The sequence below is a fragment of the Sorex araneus genome, chromosome X, assembly GCF_027595985.1.
Source record: "Sorex araneus isolate mSorAra2 chromosome X, mSorAra2.pri, whole genome shotgun sequence".
NCBI classification, from domain to species: Eukaryota; Metazoa; Chordata; class Mammalia; order Eulipotyphla; family Soricidae; genus Sorex; species Sorex araneus.
The window spans coordinates 279,598,545-279,617,222 of record NC_073313.1 but is presented as its reverse complement, the minus strand read 5'-3'; the positions used below and the strand labels follow the sequence as shown (position 1 = coordinate 279,617,222).

The 18,678-nt window shown below is 49.9% G+C and overlaps 1 protein-coding gene across 1 annotated transcript in view; it reads right to left on the bottom strand.

Annotated features, from left to right (window-relative positions):
- Positions 1-4,653: 4,653 nt before the first annotated feature.
- Positions 4,654-18,678, bottom strand: part of PPP1R21 (protein phosphatase 1 regulatory subunit 21) — an 86,757-nt gene continuing 72,732 nt past the window's right edge. Inside the window, exons 17-22 of the mRNA XM_055120211.1 lie at positions 18,155-18,394; positions 13,774-13,806; positions 12,357-12,473; positions 9,956-10,054; positions 8,162-8,290; positions 4,654-5,303 (exon numbers count right to left, since the gene is read on the bottom strand). Of these exons, the coding sequence (XP_054976186.1) occupies positions 5,274-5,303; positions 8,162-8,290; positions 9,956-10,054; positions 12,357-12,473; positions 13,774-13,806; positions 18,155-18,394 (648 nt within the window). The 3' untranslated portion in view covers positions 4,654-5,273. The remainder of the gene's footprint in view (positions 5,304-8,161; positions 8,291-9,955; positions 10,055-12,356; positions 12,474-13,773; positions 13,807-18,154; positions 18,395-18,678) is intronic.

Genomic DNA, 18,678 nt, shown 5'->3' with positions numbered 1-18,678 from the left:
TTCGGGAAGGGTCAGGCTGAGAACTATCCCAGAGCCACCTCTGCGGCCACAACACCCCCGAACCCCACAAGCCTGACAGCCCCTCGGGAGCACAGCAAATTATATGGGAAAGCAGCACAGAAGCCCACTGAGCGAAAGGAGTCACACGACGACTCAGCCAGCAACCCACAGCGCAGAGAACCCGGACACAAGCCTCTGATAACCCATGGTGACACATGACCATTTTCACAAACTTTCTTTTACTGGACAGTTGTTTTTTCTTCTTTTTTTTTTTTTGGACAATTTTTTTTCAATTTTTTTTTTTATAATTCCACTTACCATTTTATTGTAAAGAGCAACATAAAATAAATTATTTTGTGTCTGTTAAAGGGACAGGCTTCAGGGGTGGGTAGGAAACTGGGACAATGGTGGAGGGAAGTGACACTGGTGCTGGGACACTGAATGCCCGAAATTTATAAACAATTTTGTAAATCATGTTTAAATTTTTTAAAAAAGAAAGGAAAAATAGTTTGCACAGAAAGTTGGCTAGGACAGAATTGTAGCATAAATATAGTATGCCTAGAGTTGGTAGTCAGGGAAGTATATGTGATATGGACTATAGAAATAAATATGAATATCAAAGACAAACTCTATGGTAAGACCATTAGCCCCAACCACTAACTAAAGGGCTGAAGGAAAGGTAACGGGCACTTACTGACAACATGGAATGGAGAAGGCAAACGCCAGTGTTACTGAGAAATTTAAAGTTTTATCCTCGAAATATGTAATACCGCAGGAGCAGAACTGAACCCCCTGACTGAACTCCCTCATCCACTACAGTACTCAACAGCCTTCCTGAATCTGAATTCTGCTTCAATACACGAATCTTGTACCTTTGCATAGGTTGCAAAGCACAAGTTCATTTTTTTTCTCCTCATCCTTCTTTTTGGTGGGGTGAGGGGATGAACCTACCTTTAGCCTTACTTTCCTAGTGGGGAAGCTAACAATACCAAAGAGATAGTTAGTGGAGGTATAAATGAAATAGCAATAATACATGCTCTGTCTTATCCAGGCCTAACTTATAGCAAATGGTTAACAAAGGCTGGTTATTATGTGCCCTTGGGCAGAGCCTGCCAAAAAAACCAGAGATTTTAGCAGTTAACTTAAAACTGGGCATTTTGAACAGGAGCAACCAATCTGGCATGGATGTGGGGAGAAAGGGCCCCTCATTCATTGCTGGTGGGAATGCTGACAGGTCCAGCCTTTTTGTAAAATAATATGAAAATTCCTCAAAAAACTAGAAATTGAGCTCCCATTTGACCCAGCAATATGACTCCTGGGAATCTACCTTGGAGGCCCAAAAACATACAGCAGAAACACCATCTGCACTCTTATGTTCATTGCAGCACTATTCACCATAGCCAGACTCTGGAAATAACCTGAGTGCTCAAGACAAGTGGATAAAGAAACTATGGCACATCTACACAATGGAATACCACACAGCTGTTAGGAAAAATGAGGTCATGTAATCTGCCTACACATGCATAGACTTGGAGAGTATCATGTGAGTGAAATGAGTCAGAAGGAGAAGGAAAGATATATGGAATGACTGCATTTATTTGTGGAATATTAAAAAAAAAGTACTGAAATTAATATCCAAGGCCAGGTAAAATGGGCCAGGAGGACTGGCCAATGGTCGGGCAATGGTGTGGGAGTTGAGGGTAGCTAAGATAGAGGAGGGTCCATTATGACAACACTAGTTGGAAATGATCACTCAGGACAAGAACCAAGTGTTGAAAGCAGGTAGAGGGATATGCATGATAACCTTTCAGCATCTGTATCACTGAACCATAACACCTACAATGAGAGAGAGAAAGAAGGAGAGGAGAGCTGCCTGCCACAGAGGCAGGGTTGGGGGTGGCTTGATGGGGTGGGAGGGAAACTGGGGACACCAGTGCTGGAAAATTACACTGGTGGGGTGATGGATGCTGAACACTGTATGACTGAAATGCAATTAAGAACAATTTTGTAATGCTTGATCTCACGGTGATTCAATAAAAATATTAAAAAATAAAAACTAGGTGTTTTTTTTTAATAGATGTTTTGGAAGGACTGAGTGTAATGCAGGTGGGCACTTGCCTTGCATGGAGCTGACCATGGTTCAAGCCCCAGCACTCCAGATGGTCTCCTCAGCCCTGCCAGGAGTGATAGCTGAGTATAGAGGCAGGAGAAAGCTCCGAGCATGCCGGGTGTGGCAATTTTGGGCTGGGGACATAGTTCAGTGGTAGAGTGCTCGCCTAGTATGTGCGAGGCACAGGTTGATCCCTAGCACCATAAAAAATAAAAGGGGGGTGGGGAGAAAACCAGAATCACCTCTACAGTCCTGCCCTGTCCCTCGCCCGAGGAAAGCTCCCACTGACCCCTCAGAATGGCCGGTGGTCTCCAGCAGGTCTGTGGATCTGCGGCACTGGACACCAGGCACGGCAGGGGCGCAGGCCTGGGGCTCTCTTGTGGCTCACAGCTGGTGAGAGATGCAGTCTCGGCATCAAGCAAAACACAAAAAGGCAAACAATTCCAAGATTTCCTTTTCACTCTAAGAGATAAAGAGGACTATCAGCCCTGAGAGCAAACTGCCCTCTCTCTCCCGAACACCCGGACACATGCTGAGTACATGGAGAACGAGAAGGGAGCTAAAGGGAGCGTGTTGCAATAGGCTGTGCCCATCAGAGAGCGGCTCTGTGGAGACTCTGGTCAAAGGACCCAGAGCTCTGAACTCTAGGAAGCTGCCCAGAAAGATCGGGCCCCGGCGATAGTACAGTGGGTAGGGCGTTTGCCTTGCACGTGGCCGACCCAGGTTCGATCCCCAGCATCCCATAGGGTCCCCCAAGCACCGCCAGGGGTAATTCCTGAGTGCAGAGCCAGGAGTCACCCCTGTGCATTGCTAGGTGTGACCCCCAAAAAGCAAAAAACAAAAGCTAAAATCTAGGGGCACGCAAAGGTAGGGATATACGGTAAGATAAGAGAACCAACGAGCTAGTGAGGCAGGGTAAATCTGCGGTGACTGTCCACTGTCACTTCGTAACTAGGTAGAGGCTTAGTGCTCCCCTCAGCCTTCTCTGGCAGGCTTGTTCAGGCCAAATGCCTTACTTCATCTTTGACACTTCTCTTTCTCCCATAAGCCACATCCCACCAAACATTCCTGGCAACATCCACTTGATGCCAGGCTGTGTTCTGGATCAACAGAGAGAGCAGTGAAAACACAAGATCAGAATGGCCACTGTGGGGGCGAAGCCTCAGGACGGGGCCGAGGGCATTTGCCTCATACTCAGCTCACCCAGGTTAGATCCCTGACACCTCATATGGTTCCCAAAGTAGGGATCCCGAGCACGGAACCAGGAGTAAGTCCTGAGCACTGCCAGGTGTAGTCCCACACAAAATTATCTGCCCTTGCAGAACTGTATCTTCTAGCGGTACGAACAGAAGATAAATAAGAAAAACAAGCAAAAGCACACTGCATCTGATTATGTACTGACTAAGTGCTATGAATCAGAAGCAGCGAAGAGTAACGTAACTGTAGGGGAAGATTCGGGTTTAATTACAAGTCAGCATATCCTATCAGCTTTATCCTTAAAACGAATCCAGAAATAATCTTCACACAACTCCTACGGGCAGGAAAAACCATGTCGCGCTGCTGTCGTAGGATGGCAAATAACCGCATCTGCTCCTACAGCCCAGAGTCTATTCTCGGCCAAGCAGCCAACAATTCTGTCACTGAGTCAGTCAGACGCTGCCACTCCTCGTCTCAGACCTCAACGAGGACTAGAAACAACCCTCTAGCTTCACGGCCACGGAACACGATTCCGGCAGGGACTAGAAGCCCCAAGTTATGATGCAGCAAATCAGGTGCTTGTTGGAGCTTTCCCACAGTGCTCGAGAGTCCTGGTAGCTGCTATGGAAACGGCTGGTTCCGCAGACAGAGGACCGGAGCTGGGTAGGCTACTAAAAGAGAAAGAGCAGACAGGCTCAGGACTCGAGAAGCTGGGAGGAAGGGGACAGAAACGACTCCCGAGACGCCCATGGCAGGACCAAACGCTTTCATCCCTCGCAGACTCAGTGACAAGCAGAGCCTCCCAGTGGCCCTCCTGTGAGCAGAGCCAGGAGTAACCCCTAAGCCCTGCTGGTGTAGCCCCCAAACAAAAAACAGCAAAAAGTACACTCTGGAAGGGGATTAGTAGCTGTCTAGAAAGAAATGCTCCAGGCGGCAACAGACATCTACTCCACAGGGGCCGGGCTGGGCGGAAGGCATTTCAGGGGCATCTCAGCTACTGATCAGGGCGTGGGAATGGAATAAAACAGGTCCGTGCAAGCTACGTGTCTCTTAAGAAAGGATTGACATATTTAGGGTCTTGAGAATGGGGTACTGGGCAAGGTGCCCCTAGGGTGTATCATGAAATGACAAAATGTTCATGAAAGAAGCCAAGGGAAGCCAGAAAGGGGTGAGGGTCCTTGCCTGAAATAGTTACTGACATCCGTTCAAGCAAAACTCAAAGCCTTAACAATGGTTTGCTTATACATTTAGTCCCATTTGGAAAATTGGATTTTTATCTATCTGGACCTGGTAAATTTCATATAATCTATTTGAATAAGTCCATTTCATTATCAAGTGCACATGGAGACTGCAAGTTTGATATAAGTATGAATTTATTGACATCAATTTCCTTAAGTTATTATTCCAACACAGGTAGGGTACAGAAAAGCTAAAGACAATGATAATAAATCCACGAGATATGAATTTTGCAAGTCCCACTCTCTCGAAGAGAGAAAGAGAGCAGCATGAATATTTTTAAAAAGAATCTGGGAGACTGCTTTCAATTATAGCAAGTAATGACAATTTGACAATTTAAGCATTTTATCCAGAAACATATATCTATTCCATAGATACCAAATTGATTACCATATAATTGAGTTTGAAAATATACAAAATCTTGGTTGTTCTTACATACTGAAATTAAAACCTAATTTTAAAAAGTGCACAGTAAAAACAGCGTTACGGAAACCTACAATATCCATGGTATGTGTATTGTTTTCCACTTTACTGTCAACATCAAGTTCTGGTTTTGCCTTCCTGGTTACAGACGTATCTGACACATGTCCCGGCGTGGACAGCTGAGGAGTCACTCGGTCCACAGTGCTCCAGCTTCCCGACGGCACCCAGTGCTGGGCGTGGAGTCTGGCCCTGCAGCTCCTGGCAACAGTTGCGGCTCTGAAGAAGTCAGCGGCCCCCAGTGTGCCAACTACCGGCCTTTGTTCTTCTTAGAATTTCCCTGCACAGAGAAAAGACACCCACAGTAAGAACACAACCCCCAGCAAAGCAGTTCCTGTAGTTCACAAACCCACGCCAAGAAGTCTTGGAAAACTTTCTTTCCCAAGAGCGGGAAGAGCTGGGACGCTGGTGTCTGCCGGCGGTGACTTTCAGCTCCCCGTGTTCTGTCCCCGCTGACCCTTGCCCCCTGGAGACTGAGCGTGGATGGTAGAGAAATAAAAAGGAAGCTACTGTGGACTTTCCATCTCAAAGAGTCACTGTGTTTCAAAGACCAGGGAGTGTAAGACTTCTGAAACTGGCTCGTGAAAGGTGAGTATAAACACATTTCTTGGAGGGTTAATTAAATAGCCTTCAAAGACTGCAACGAAGTCCTGATTCTGAGCATCTGTTTACTAACACCCCAAAGCAATGACTCTCCGACAGGAGGGACCTCTGGCTGAGAACAGCGTCCAGGGCAAATGCCCTCACCCTGTCCTAGGTCATGGGAATTGGGGCTTCCTACTTTAACTTTGCTTCTTTCTGGAGTTCACTTTTCAGGAAAACATTCTAATAAATTCCTGTACTCAGCTACTCGGTACAAAGACCTAGTTTTAAACGTAGTAGACAATGTTTGGAGTATACAAATGTTAAGAGAAAGGTCGCAGCAAACAGATGGTCTGGGATGTTTCCCAGGAACCAAGAGAAACCATGGCATGCAACCGGAACTACAGCCAGCGAAGTCACTAGCCAACAGGTAGGTGCAAGATACAGGGACGCAGATAACCACAGAAAAGTGACCAGTACAAGCTACAAAGTAAAGAACAGACTTGAGTTGCAGTAATGACAAGTATTTTCATTATTTTTTATTATTTTTAGTTTTTGGGTGGCCACACCCAGTGATGCTCGGGGGTTATTCCAGGCTCTGCACTCAGGAATCTCCCGGCGATGCTGGGGGCACCATATGCGGGGCATCCAGGCTCAGAAGCTGGGCCTGCCACAGGCAAGCACTATAGACACCGGACTATCAGACTATCGCTGTCCCCCTCCACCCTCCAGTGACAGGGCTTGCTTTGGGGCCACACCCCGCAGTGCTCAAGGACTCTGGCGAAGGGATTAGTCCTGGCAGAGCCCACCCGGGGACCATGAGGGATGTCGGGGATCCAACTTGGATCCAGCTGGGCTGGCGTGTACCACTGCTCTGGGGCAGTGACTCACTGGACTCAGCATGGACCCTGCTCAATCCAGAACCAAGTCTCCTGTGACTGCCTCCATCAAGCTCCCCAACAGTCACTCTACTCGCTTTCAAGTATCTGATGTGAAAACAGGCTTCCTTATGCTACTCATCCTATTTATTTATTTATTTTGCTGTTTGGGGTCACACCAGCGTTGCACAGGGGTTACTCCTGGCTCATGCACTCAGGAATCACTCCTGGCAGTGCTCGGGGGACGATACGGGGTGCTGGGAATCGAACCCGGGTCAGCCCACGCAAGGCAAACGCCCTCCCCACTGTGCTATGCTGCAGCCCCTCACGACCCTGTTGTCCGTGCTCTTTCCTGACTAGGGGCGAGGCTGAGGCTGCCCCCCTGCCCGGGTATCGACATGGGGAGGCCAGAGGCCGGGGGAGGCATTATTCAGGAATGCCAACCCCCACCGCACGCTACCCCCACGCTCAAGTGTCCTGAAGCCCCAGGGACTTCAGACCATAACCAACACCACACTGTCTGCTCCAGTCTCCAGGCGATGTCCCAGAAAGCACCACTGACACGCTCCAGAGTAGCCACAGGACAAGCAGTGTCACGAGACGCCGCTGAGAACCCAAATTACAGAAGGCCAATCCCAGAGCATTTAAACCATCTGCCTGCCGGGGAGAGTCCCGAGGCATGGAAGGCCGCCCCTCACACCGGCCACGGCTAAAGCAGCCACGTCTGATGCAAGCCTCCTCCTGCAGGCAGCACACGGCAGGAACCCAGTAACGTCTGTTCGGACAGCACGAGGGTGGCCATGAGCAGAGGCCAGTGATCCCAGTTGGATTCCCGGCTGGAGTGCGACAGAATCAGCCGAGTCACCAAGAGTGGGCTAAGCATGGCACCAAGCTCGGGTCTCCCAACACCCCTCCAGGTGTTACAACCACAGGCTTATGAGGTCAAAGGACAAGCTATTTCTGGTTATAAAGACATGTCTGAGGGGCCGGAGTGACAGGACAGCAGGGAGGGTGTTGGCCTTGCACGCAGTTGACCTGGGCTCAATCCTCAGCATCCAATGCGGCCCCTCGAGCACTGCCCAGAGTAATTACGGAGTGCGAGCCAGGAGTAACCCTGAGTGTCGCTGGGTGTGCCCTCCCGCCCACCCCCCTCAGGAAAAAGGCTATGTTTCAGAATAAATCTGCTGAAGACTAACTCTTGGGCAGCCCCAGTTTGGAACCCCAGAGAGCAGAGCCAGCCCAGACCAGAGAGACACTGCGAGAGCTATGGCGCCTGCCTGCAGCCCACCCCGCTTCACGCCCAGCACTGCACACGGAATGCCCCCCACGCACAGCCAGCAGTGACCCCCGAACACCACCGGGCATTACCCAAAGCCCTCTCCATGCCCATGGAGAGAAAAAAAGAGCATTCCCTGGAAGAGTCCTGTTCACTGATAAAAATGGTGGCAGAAATATCAAAAAGCAAAGGCACTCAGAAATCTCAACTCTCGTGACTCAAAGGGAGACTAACGTTTGGATCAGATGGTGAGGAATATCAGAAAAACCACTCAGGGACTAGAGAGACAACACAGGGAGGGCGCCTGCCACCCCCGGCCCCGCCTGGCCCGCCCAGAAACAGGAGAGCCGTCAACAGCACAGGGGCCCCGAGGCAGGCGGCCACGCCCACTGTCTGGCCCACCTTGCTGGCCAGCTTCAGCGTGTCGATCTCCTCGCGCTGCCTGGACAGGGTCTCGTTCATGCCGCACAGGTGGTCACTCATCATGCTCAGCTGGTCCTCGTAGCTCCTCTTGGTGGTCGTCAGCTCATCCTGAACAGGAAAAGACGGGTGCGCTGAGCGTTTTCTTTCATAAAACACCAAACCTGCAGCACAACGCTCCTAGGAGGCCGGCGTGATCCATCTGCGCCAAGGTTAAGTCACAAGCCAAGGGAACACACTGAGGAAAGAGAGAAGGTGTGCCTCGCCCGGAGCCATCTCTTCAGGACTCCTTTGCAACAATGCGACAGTTCCCTGCCTTCAGTGACAGTAAAGTCTTACCACCACCCACAAAGCAAACACAGAGACCCCCCAGGGGCTACCCCATGTCAGAGGGGGTGTGGGGAAGAGTGGAAGAGGTCTGTCTCGGACAGAGAGGCCCCCAGAACTCGGAGGGAGAGAGCTGAAAGGGCTGGAGCTCTGGGCTCAACCCCAGGACCACAAGGTTCCGAGCACAGAGCTGGGAGTGGCCCCTGAGCACTGCCCAGTAGGGTCCAACACTGGAAACAAAGAAAGATAAAGAAAAAAAAACATTAAAAAAAACAGAGCAGGACCTGGGGCCTTGGGACGAAGCACTGTGCTCTCTTTCCAGGCTAGCCCACCGGTGACAGTGAGGAGGCGGGGGCGGGGGCGGCCTGCGCTGAGGAGATTCTGTTCTTTGCACAATGTCCAGTTGGAGCTAGATAGTGGCTCTGCAGAGAAGGCTCCGGCCCCAAGCTGCAGGTGGGGGGGGGTCGTGTTTGCAGCCCGACTTTTCAGGGGTGCTCAGTTTTATGCATCAGTGAAGGACCCAGTGCAGACAGAACAGCTACAGCCACGCGGCTGGGACTCGAAGACGAGGCAGGACAGGAAGGCCCAGAGAGCGCCGCGACAGAACTACTTGAAATTCAAGTCAGAGAAACTGGGCCCAACATCAATGTCAGCATCACTGAATTACGTGTTTGTGGGGTGGGGGGTAGTGCTCCCAAGCACCGGGGAGAGCAGGAGCACTCTTAAGTACTGTGGGGGGAGGCAGGAGTGTTCCCAAGAACAGTGGGGGTTGGGAGTGCTCCTGAGCACTGTGGGGTCCAGGGGCTCAAAACACAGCCGCAAGGCACGCAAAGCACCCCTCCCTGCCCGCCCAGGAGGGGACTTTTGAATGAACAGAAATAAAGTGCACAGGACACATGTCTGGAAGGTCAGACATCCACACTCGAGAAGGAAAATGAAGCTGCTTTTGCCCTGAAGCTCTCAATGGAAATTCATCTTGAACCTGTTCCAAGAGGGCTGGAACATGAGCTTTACATGCAGGCCCCAGGCCTGATCTCTGGGACACTGAGCACTGCATCTGGGACACTAAGCACTGCACCAGGAGTAGCTCTGGGATGGTGAGCACTGCACTGGGAGTAGCTCTGGGATGCTGAGCACTGCACCTGGAGTAGCTCTGGGATGTTGAGCACTGCACCAGGAGTAGCTCTGGCACACTGAGCACTGCACCGGGAGTAGCTCTGAGACACTGAGCAATGCACCTGAAACAGCTCTGGGACACTGAGCACTGCACCTGGAATAGCTCTGGGATGGTGAGCACTGTACCAGGAATAGCTGCAGGACAGTGAGCACTGCACCGGGAATTGCTCTGGAATGCTGAGCACTGCACTGGGAGTAGCCCTGAGCTCACCAAGCATGCGCCTCTACGACACTTAGATCTGTGTGTTCTGTGCAAGAACACCTGTGACTCACCTGAAGTCTGCTGATGTTCTGACTGGCCGCCTTCACCTCCTCTGTCAGTGCCTCCTTAGACTTCTCGGCGAGGGCGAGTCTTTTAGAGAGTGCTCGACACTGGGAACCAAACACACTGCATCACCCCAGAAGCATCCCAAGCCAAACTCATTTCCAGGGAGGTTACTAACAAACAACCTCCCAGTCAAGTCCTCCCCTCCCCCTCCACCCTTCCCTTCCTCTTACAAATACCTGCTAAATGCCTACTACAGGCTTGGGGGGGGGCGGCTACACTCATCATTTTAATAAGGGAAACATCTGCTAACTCAAACTTAACAACTTTTCCCTGGTCTGACTTTTTTCTAGTGGATACAGAATATAAAAGTTTGTATTTCTTTCTCTAGGAAATCACTAACACATCAGTGAGGCTAAGAAAAGTGGTTATTTGTCCATTTTTTTGTTTTTGGGCCACACTCAGAAATGCTCAGGGGTTATTTACTCCTGGCTTTATACTCCAAAGTAATCTTGGGAGTGCTCTGGGGACCATGGGAGAACCAGGGGTCGAACCTGGGTCAGCTGCATGCAAGGCAAGTACCTGCTGTACTACCTTTTCAGCCCCAGGAAGCGGCTATTTCAAGTTATCTGTGGCTTTTGAGCACATGACATCTAACGTGCAGTCTAGACCCTTGATTAAAGACAACACTATGGAACAATAAAGTCTCGCCATCTCTCTCTATATATAGATGATGCTCGACCTACATGGAAAAAATGTGAGTGCAGGACTGTAAAGATCCCAGCCGCTTTATTTCTAGGTCCAACCAATTCTAAACTAGCCAGAGAGAACAGGTAAGATATTAGAAAACTTCCATTTCCATCATCGTGCAGAGGGTCTGCCATTCAGAGAGTCAGTAAGCTGCAGGCTCACCATGAGACCCATAAGGAGAATCTGTCCAGAGACACTGGCATGCCTGTGTCAACAATCAGACTAGCCATTCCAATAAACTCCTGCAAGGCCTGACCACTTCCTGTTTACAGAGAAGAAAAAATTAGGATGACTGGAAAACTCTTGTAGCACAAGTGCCACAAGACATTCACCAAGGATAAGCAACTCTCTTGGGCATTAAACAGACTCCAAATTTTATATTGCTCATTTCGTTCCTCACAAGCAGATGTCAGTCAAGCCCAGCCACTGGAACCAACTCCCCTCCATCAAACAAGAATATCCTGTGTGCTCGAGAACCAACTCGAAGGCTAGCAGGAGAGAGTTCTGCAAGGCAAGAATCTCAGGAAGATAACCAAGCCCAGGACACAAAGGCAACGAGGGAGTGCCCGTGAGCCACACGGCGTGGGGGATGGCAGCTACCACAGCGCTGAACACAGCTCTGGACCTCCCACAGCCACCACGCTGTCACTGGAGCTGCCACTGGGTAACGAGGACACCGTTCACCGCAGCAGGGAGACGCAAAGGCCCTCTCCTCCCTACAGCCTCGGGCAGAGCCAGGGAAGGGAAGGCGCTTTCCTCTTCCAGCCGGACCATCTGGAGCATCACCATTCTCCTTCTGCCACTTCAAACTGGCCTTTCAACACCACGTTTCAGACCACAGAGCTCACAGGGACTCTGGACGTTGAGCGAAACGTTCCAAGCAACTCGTTTCCTACTCTTTGAGAGCTGTAGTTTCTTTCTTTATTCCGTCCCTGTAGCCGATGGGTTGTGTAAAATTTTATGGATTAACTGTCATCAGTGTTTTCTAATTCTTTTAAGAAATTTATTTGATGGGGAAGGAAAAGACCTAACAAGAAGATCAAGTATCTTTTAAAGGTTGAACAGATCACATTTTCTCACTTACAGAAGTCCCCTCTATCTACAACAGCCATTTTGAAGCTGGAACTATTTTTTCAAAAGAATAAGATACGTTATGCTTTGAAACTTCCCTATATGATAATTCCTGTGTGTATCAACTTGTCTATCACCCTCTAAAATAGTAGGTAATGATAATAATGGCCCATACATATGTGACCACTGAAATTTTTTTGCTTTTTGGGTCACACCCAGCAATGCTCGGGGGCTCTGCACACAGGAATGATTCCTAGCGGTGCTTGGGGGACCCTACGGGGTGCTGGGGATCTGACCCAGGCAAACGTCCTCCCGCTGTACTATCGCTCCGGGTCCCATATGTGACCACAGAAAGGTTACAACTCTCTCAGCTACCTTTCCATAACCTGGAAATTATAAATCAGTCTACTACTTGTGAAAATGAAGATGTCTGGTGTATATACCAACTCATCAATATGAACTCCAACCTAAGACATACAAATCCGTAGACAGTGACTTTCTCCTTGAGGTGACCAGCAGAAGGCCAGGACGGTTCCCCAGTTCCGGCGTGCCCGGAGAGCTCACCTAGCCAGGCAGGGCTGTGCTCACCTCGGCATAGAAGTGCACAGACTTGCTGTCGGCCAGCTGCAGCTGTGAGGTGAGCTCCACGATCCTGGCCATGTAGTGACTCTTAATCAGGTCTTCCCGGGACTCCACGTCTGGACCCTAAACAGAGCACACATACCGCCTCAGGCAGGGTCATGAAGCAGTGCTGGGGAAAGGAACATGTTCTGTTAGCCAGCAAACAAACAAAACAACAACTCTGCACATTTGGGATCCAATGGGAAATCCTGATTTTACTACTCTTCAAAGAAATTTCAGACAGGTTAGAAAATGTCTATTTCAGGGGCTGGAGAGATAGTACGGCGGGGAGGGCATCTGCCTTGCATGGAGCTGACCCCAGTTCCATCCCCGGCATCCCATAAAGTCCCCCGTGTACCACCAGGAGTACTCAGCCAGGAGTAACCCCTGAGCATCGCCAGGTGTTCCCACCCCCAATTAAGTTTCTCTGGTGTCTTGGCTATCTTTGGAGAGAGCTGTGGCTTTTGGAGAACAGCCCAGTTCTGCAGCACGGAGAACCCGGCATCCTCCTCTATGCAGCTTTCATCAGCCACAACCTGACTTCCAAGAAACCCCAATCCGTCCGAGTCCTCTGCTAAGGCCTTCAACTGCAGGAGGGCGGGGACGAGAGCCTATGTGGAAACTGCTGAAATTCAAGCATGCATTTTCCACCCAATTTCAACACAGCTCTAATGCTTTTAAACTTACTAACAAATGGATTTCTTATAATAAACAGTTTATGGCCAAGTCCTAGAGCTCCTCCTAGTTACCCTAATGACCACACAGGATGGCATTTAGTTTTAAATGTCCATGCAGAAAAATGAAAAGAAAAGAAAGGGGGTGGGGGATATGCAGAAATTGAAATATCAGCTAATTAAAACACCAATGAAAGGAGTCCAAGAATTTACCGGCCACTTGGACTCTTCATGCCAGCTCGCCACACCAAGTGAGTGGTAAACTTGAATGACTTCAATTGTCCTCTTAATAGTTATTTACAGTGAGTTACTTCTTTATTTTCAAAACTCCAACATGCACGCCTCCCCGACAAGGCAGAGCCACCTACTGCGGCCGGTCAGTCCCGCAAGGCCAGGCTGCCCGCCTTCCTCTGGGCCTGCGGGCCGGCAACGGCTGGGCTGGAACTGCGCCTTGTCAAACTGCCAACCCAAGTCGCTCAATGTGGCAATTACAAAAACAGACTATAATTTGTCGGCGACAGTTCGAACAGAACCAGAGAGAAAAGCAAAGATGGATGTAGCGATGGGGAGGGGGTGGGGGCTGGGGGACGGGCCCAGATTTGCTGAGATGTCGGAAAACACCATTGGACAAAGCTGTGTTTTCCAGGCCCTGTGGACAAACACTGGCCCAGTATTTACTAACAAACAACACGATGCCAAGTACACATTACCTCATGGTCCGACGTCCTGGTTAAAATCCCGATCTGGAATAGAACAGAGGCAGGAGGGGAGGGGAGGGGAGGGAAGGAAATCTTTAGAACAGACTGTTTCCATTTCAAACACAATAGTTTACAAATCTGCAGGATTTTCTGTGCTTGTACTGCTGTGGATGAGTGCCCTGGTCTGTAGTGCTTGGCGGCCTTAAACTGTTTCTTTGGTTTCTGGGTCATACTGGTAATCCTGGTTATACTCGCTGTGCGGTGCTCAGGAATTGCTTCCAGCAGCACTGGGGGTCACCCCTGGGGCCTCTATATGCACAGCACGTGCACTGGGGCTGGCCTGGGGTTTATCTGGTTTTCCTATTGTCTTTTACTGGAGGGTTTATTTTATTTATTTATTATTTATTTAGGCTTTTTTGGTCACACCTGGCGGGCGATGCTCAGATGCTCAGGGGTTACTCCTGGCTCTGCACTCAGGAATTAGCCCTGATGGTGCTCGGGGGACCATATGGGATGCCAGGGACTGAACCCAGGTCAGCTGTGTGCAAGGCAAAAGTCCTACCTGCTGTATTATTGCTCCAGCCCCCTGTAGGGTTGTTTTTTAAACTGGATATTTACTAGCTTTTGTCTTTATAAAGATTATTTATTTTGAAACATTATTATAACACCGCAACCATCAAGTCGTTCATAATACACTGGATGCTTCAGGTATTCAATGTTCCAACCCCAACCCCACAGCCGTGCGACCCTCCCTCCACCAATGTGCGGTTTCCACCCGCCTGTACCTCCCGTTTGTCACGACACACAGGAAAATGGGATGCTGGGAGCTTAGATGAGTGAGTTAGCCCGTGACCAGGCTCAGGTCTCACTCTGGCACTACTGAAGCCGCAGTCTGAGGCGGGCTGGGCTGGTGACGGCGGCTGAACCTTTTTCTTTACAATCTAGACTGACTACATTTTTCACCATCGAGATTTACTAGAGAATTTTTCACAAGATTCTTTTTCGCTCCCAACTATTTCTTTTCCTTCTAGTCTCTGAATACTAGAGGGCTGGCTGTGAGGGAGGAGGCGCGGATGCAGGGCCTGTGCTGAGTCAGCGCTTCCTCTCTCGGAATGTGGTCAGGGATGGGGGCGGGGGGCTCTTGCCCTGCGTGTTCGAGACACTGGACTCAACGACCAGCACAGCAAAACGGAAATAGAAATTCATTGTTTATTTTTGAGTTTGGGGCCATACCCAGTGATGCTCAGGGCTGACTCCTGGCTCGGCACTCAGGAATCACTTCTTAAGGTGCTCAGAGAACCATGTGGGATGCCAGGGATTGAACCCAGGTCTGCCATGAGCAAAGCAAGTGCTTAGGCCATTGCACTACTTCTCCAGCCCCCCCAAGAAACAGAAATGTAAACAGGTCCAAGGCAGAGCTGAAGAGCCACGGGGGCATGCTTGCGGGGGGCCGGGATCACCCCTGACCATGCAGAACCCCCCCATCAGTACCAAAGTTGGGAGAAGGGCTGAAAAAAAATATCACCCCAAAATCCAAAAGAAACTCCCAAACTCAAGAAGATACTATGTCAGTTTCTCCCACTGAAAGCAATAAACTGTAAGGGAGAAAGGAAGAACAGTTGGCTCATCAGTCCCTACTTCCGAGGCGGTGGTCAGGAAAGGGTGAAGAGGTTTACAGTGACTGGTGCAAATCCACAAAGGCTGAAAGCTCAAATGGCGGCAGAGATAGATGGTTCTGTTTAATTTTTATGGGGGGGAGGTCTGGTTGCTGGAGATTGAACACACAAGACTGTTCATTCAGATTTAAATGCCCATGAGCTACCTCCCCAGTCCCAGAAATACATTCCTGATAGGCTGTTCGAAAATGATACCAGATTTAAATTTAGTGATTGATTTCAGATTTATACTGGTGAATAAAGAAAGTGTGGCCTTGGAGCAAGTGCTTTAGAGCATGGATTTCAGGCTGTTGTCAAGACGGAAGGGTAACTGCTAGGCCTCGTAACTCCAGCTCAGTGGATGGTATTCTCGGGTTAGGGAGGCTGCCCCGGAGTCTAGACAATACGCAGTACTGTCAAATGAACATTCCCTAATTCACATCATGATTACTAAGCTATAAAAGGATCTTTTAAAATGATTTTAAAATTTTTTTTTGTATTTGAGTCTCACCCAGGTGGTGCTCGAGAGCTGTTTCTAGCGTCGTACTCTGGACACTCGTGGCAGTGCTCGAGGGACCACGTGTAGTGGTGCCGGGGACTGGACCCGGCCTCCTGCATGCAAAGGATGTGCTTGAGTGCATGAACTTCCTCTTTGGCCCTTGCCTTCTTTACTTTTTTTTAATTTTTATTTTACTCTTTGGTCGTATCTGGTGTTGCTCACAGCTTACTCCTGGCCCTCGGCTCAGAAGTCACTCCCGGCAGGGCTCAGGGGTGCTGGGATAGAACCCAGGTTGGCTGCATTCAAGGCAAGCACCCTACCCACTGTATGAACTCTAGCCCTTGCCCTTGTCATTTAAAAAGAAAAAAAAAAAGTAGAGCCACAATTTCCTATACACTAGAGCAGAAGTAACAGTTAAAAATGTTAGTGCATCTTCGCCAGGTGTGACGCAAAAAAGCAAAAAAAAAAAAAATGTTGTTAGTAACAGGCCAGTTATTTCATTTCCTATGTTCCAAATAGGATGACTTTTGGCATCTATTCTGCCTCCTTCCCAGCCCTGTCACTGCGGGCTGGTCTGAGAACGTGGTAAAGCATGCGGTCCTTGCCGAAGAAACAGAAGGGAAACCTTAATATATGAAATTTCAACATCTTCTCATCAGCTGCCAATATGAATATAAACTCATATGATCCATTTAGAAAATAATTTGGAAATAAAAAACAAGGTCACTGAAAATGAAATATTCATGCATTTTTTGGGGGGAAGCCGGGGGATTGGCAGTGCTTGGGGACCAGTCCTGGCTCTGGGGCGCAGAGGTCCACTCCCAGCAGTCCTTGGGGGCCCAGGTCGTGCCAGGGCCTGAACTGGGTTGGCCATATGTGAGGCAGATGCTCTAATCTCTGCACTATCTCTCTGTCCCCCCCCACCAGATTCATGCGTTCTGACCCAACAGTGCTTCTGGCGGGGAAGGGGGAGTTTGAGCCACACCCAGCAGCCGTCAGGAGCTGTTCGGGCCCTGCCAGGCTCAGGGGACCCTGGCGCACTGCTGTGGGTTACTCTGAGCTTCTTTCTTAAGGCTGCTGTTCTCTCACAGCGACTAACACGTGACTGCGTGTCCTAAGCACGGGACTAGGTTGGCTGGTGATGGGGTGCGGCCTCTCAGAGATGCTCAGGAGGCCTAGGGGCCCACCAGCAGTTCCTGGCTCAGCGTCGCCAAAGACCACCTGGGCCACCTTGGCAGCAAGGGCCCAGGACATCCCCAGTGATGCTCGGGGACCATGTGGTGCCGGGCACGCGCCTGCCCTGCTGAGTGTCTCCCATCCAGCGCCAAGCATGCAGTTCCGCAGTGCTACGGTCGGCGGTAACAAGTTTCTATCTCCCGTTTAACTTTCCCATCCAGATACTTCTCAAAGTGACTGATGGCGTGTAAGATGGGTTTCCTTCAAAAGGGGCGCGGACTTGCTTCAAAGACCGGAAGGGAGACATTTCACTTCAGGCATGCTTGGAAGCAGATGCAGGCGAGAGCCCAAAGCAAGCCGGGAACTGCAGGGCAGAAGCCGCTCGCTCTCCAGCAGGGAGAGGTTCCTCAGGAAACGATTGTGAAAATACAGTCTCTGGGATGTGCTCTCCAACTAGGAGGGACAGTCTTCCCTCCTACTTTTTTATTCCGGAATACATATACATCTCTCTCTCCTCCCTCTCTATCTCTTCTCTTCTCTGTCTCGGTCTCTCTCCTCTCGCTCTGTCTCTCTCTATCTCTTTATCTCTCTCTTCCCCCCAACCCCCAACAGGGCAGAAGAGCATGGCAATTGGAAAATTTTTCTTAAAATCATTCTGAATCCTGTCACTTGCATACAGTTGTTTCTCTTGAACTTTCTAGATCGTGCAGATAAGCGAGGGATGCACGGAGGCGAGGCAGCCTTTCACAGTTCCTGGCGAGCAGGCAGCCTGATGGGTTTCTGAACTGCACCTATGTCAGGAGCCTCCAACTGCCTTAGACATCACCCGTGTGCCTGGTCACCAGCCACGTCTAAGGCATTTCTTCAGAGAAAGAAACAGCCTAGCGTTACACACTCTTAGGAAAGCCATCACCTTTCACTTGACTTAGAATCTCTTCCCAGAAGACGGTCCTCATCCTGGGGAGTGCCATGTCAGGCCAGAGGAGCTTACTGGAATTTCTTTTTCAAGAGGCCTGTTTCCCGACCTGCCCTGCCCAGAGCCCCGGGTGGAAGGGACACTTACCAGGCTGGTGCTGGGACCCAGCTCGGCCGCACCCTTTGCGGAGGCCTCCTGGCCTGCAGGGGGCACTGCGGTGCCGTTCTCCTGGGCCGGCTCAGCCGCCTGCCCGACACTTGTACTCTTCAGCTTGTCTGCAATTCGCTGGTTTTCTTTCTCTAGTTTGATTTTGGCTAGTTGTGCTTCTAACATCCAATGCTCCTTTTCCTGCTCCAGCTTAGAAATCTTCTCCAAACTCTGCTGAACCTTGAACAGTCAGAAGAAATTCCGTACCTCTGAGAATGACACTGACAAAACTGTCTCTTCCCATCCCCCACCCCCAAAATTACTGAACACAAACCACAACTGCCTCACAGAGTTGCGGAAAGACCAAAAAACCTTGAGTCTAGACTGGGAAATATTATATGGCATGCACAAAGCAGGAGCACAATCTGTGGTGTGGGTGTGCTTGGCAGTGAAATGTAGTTCACTTAAGAAAATGAACTACAGGGACCAGAGTGATAGCACAGTGGGGAGGGCGCTTGTCTTGC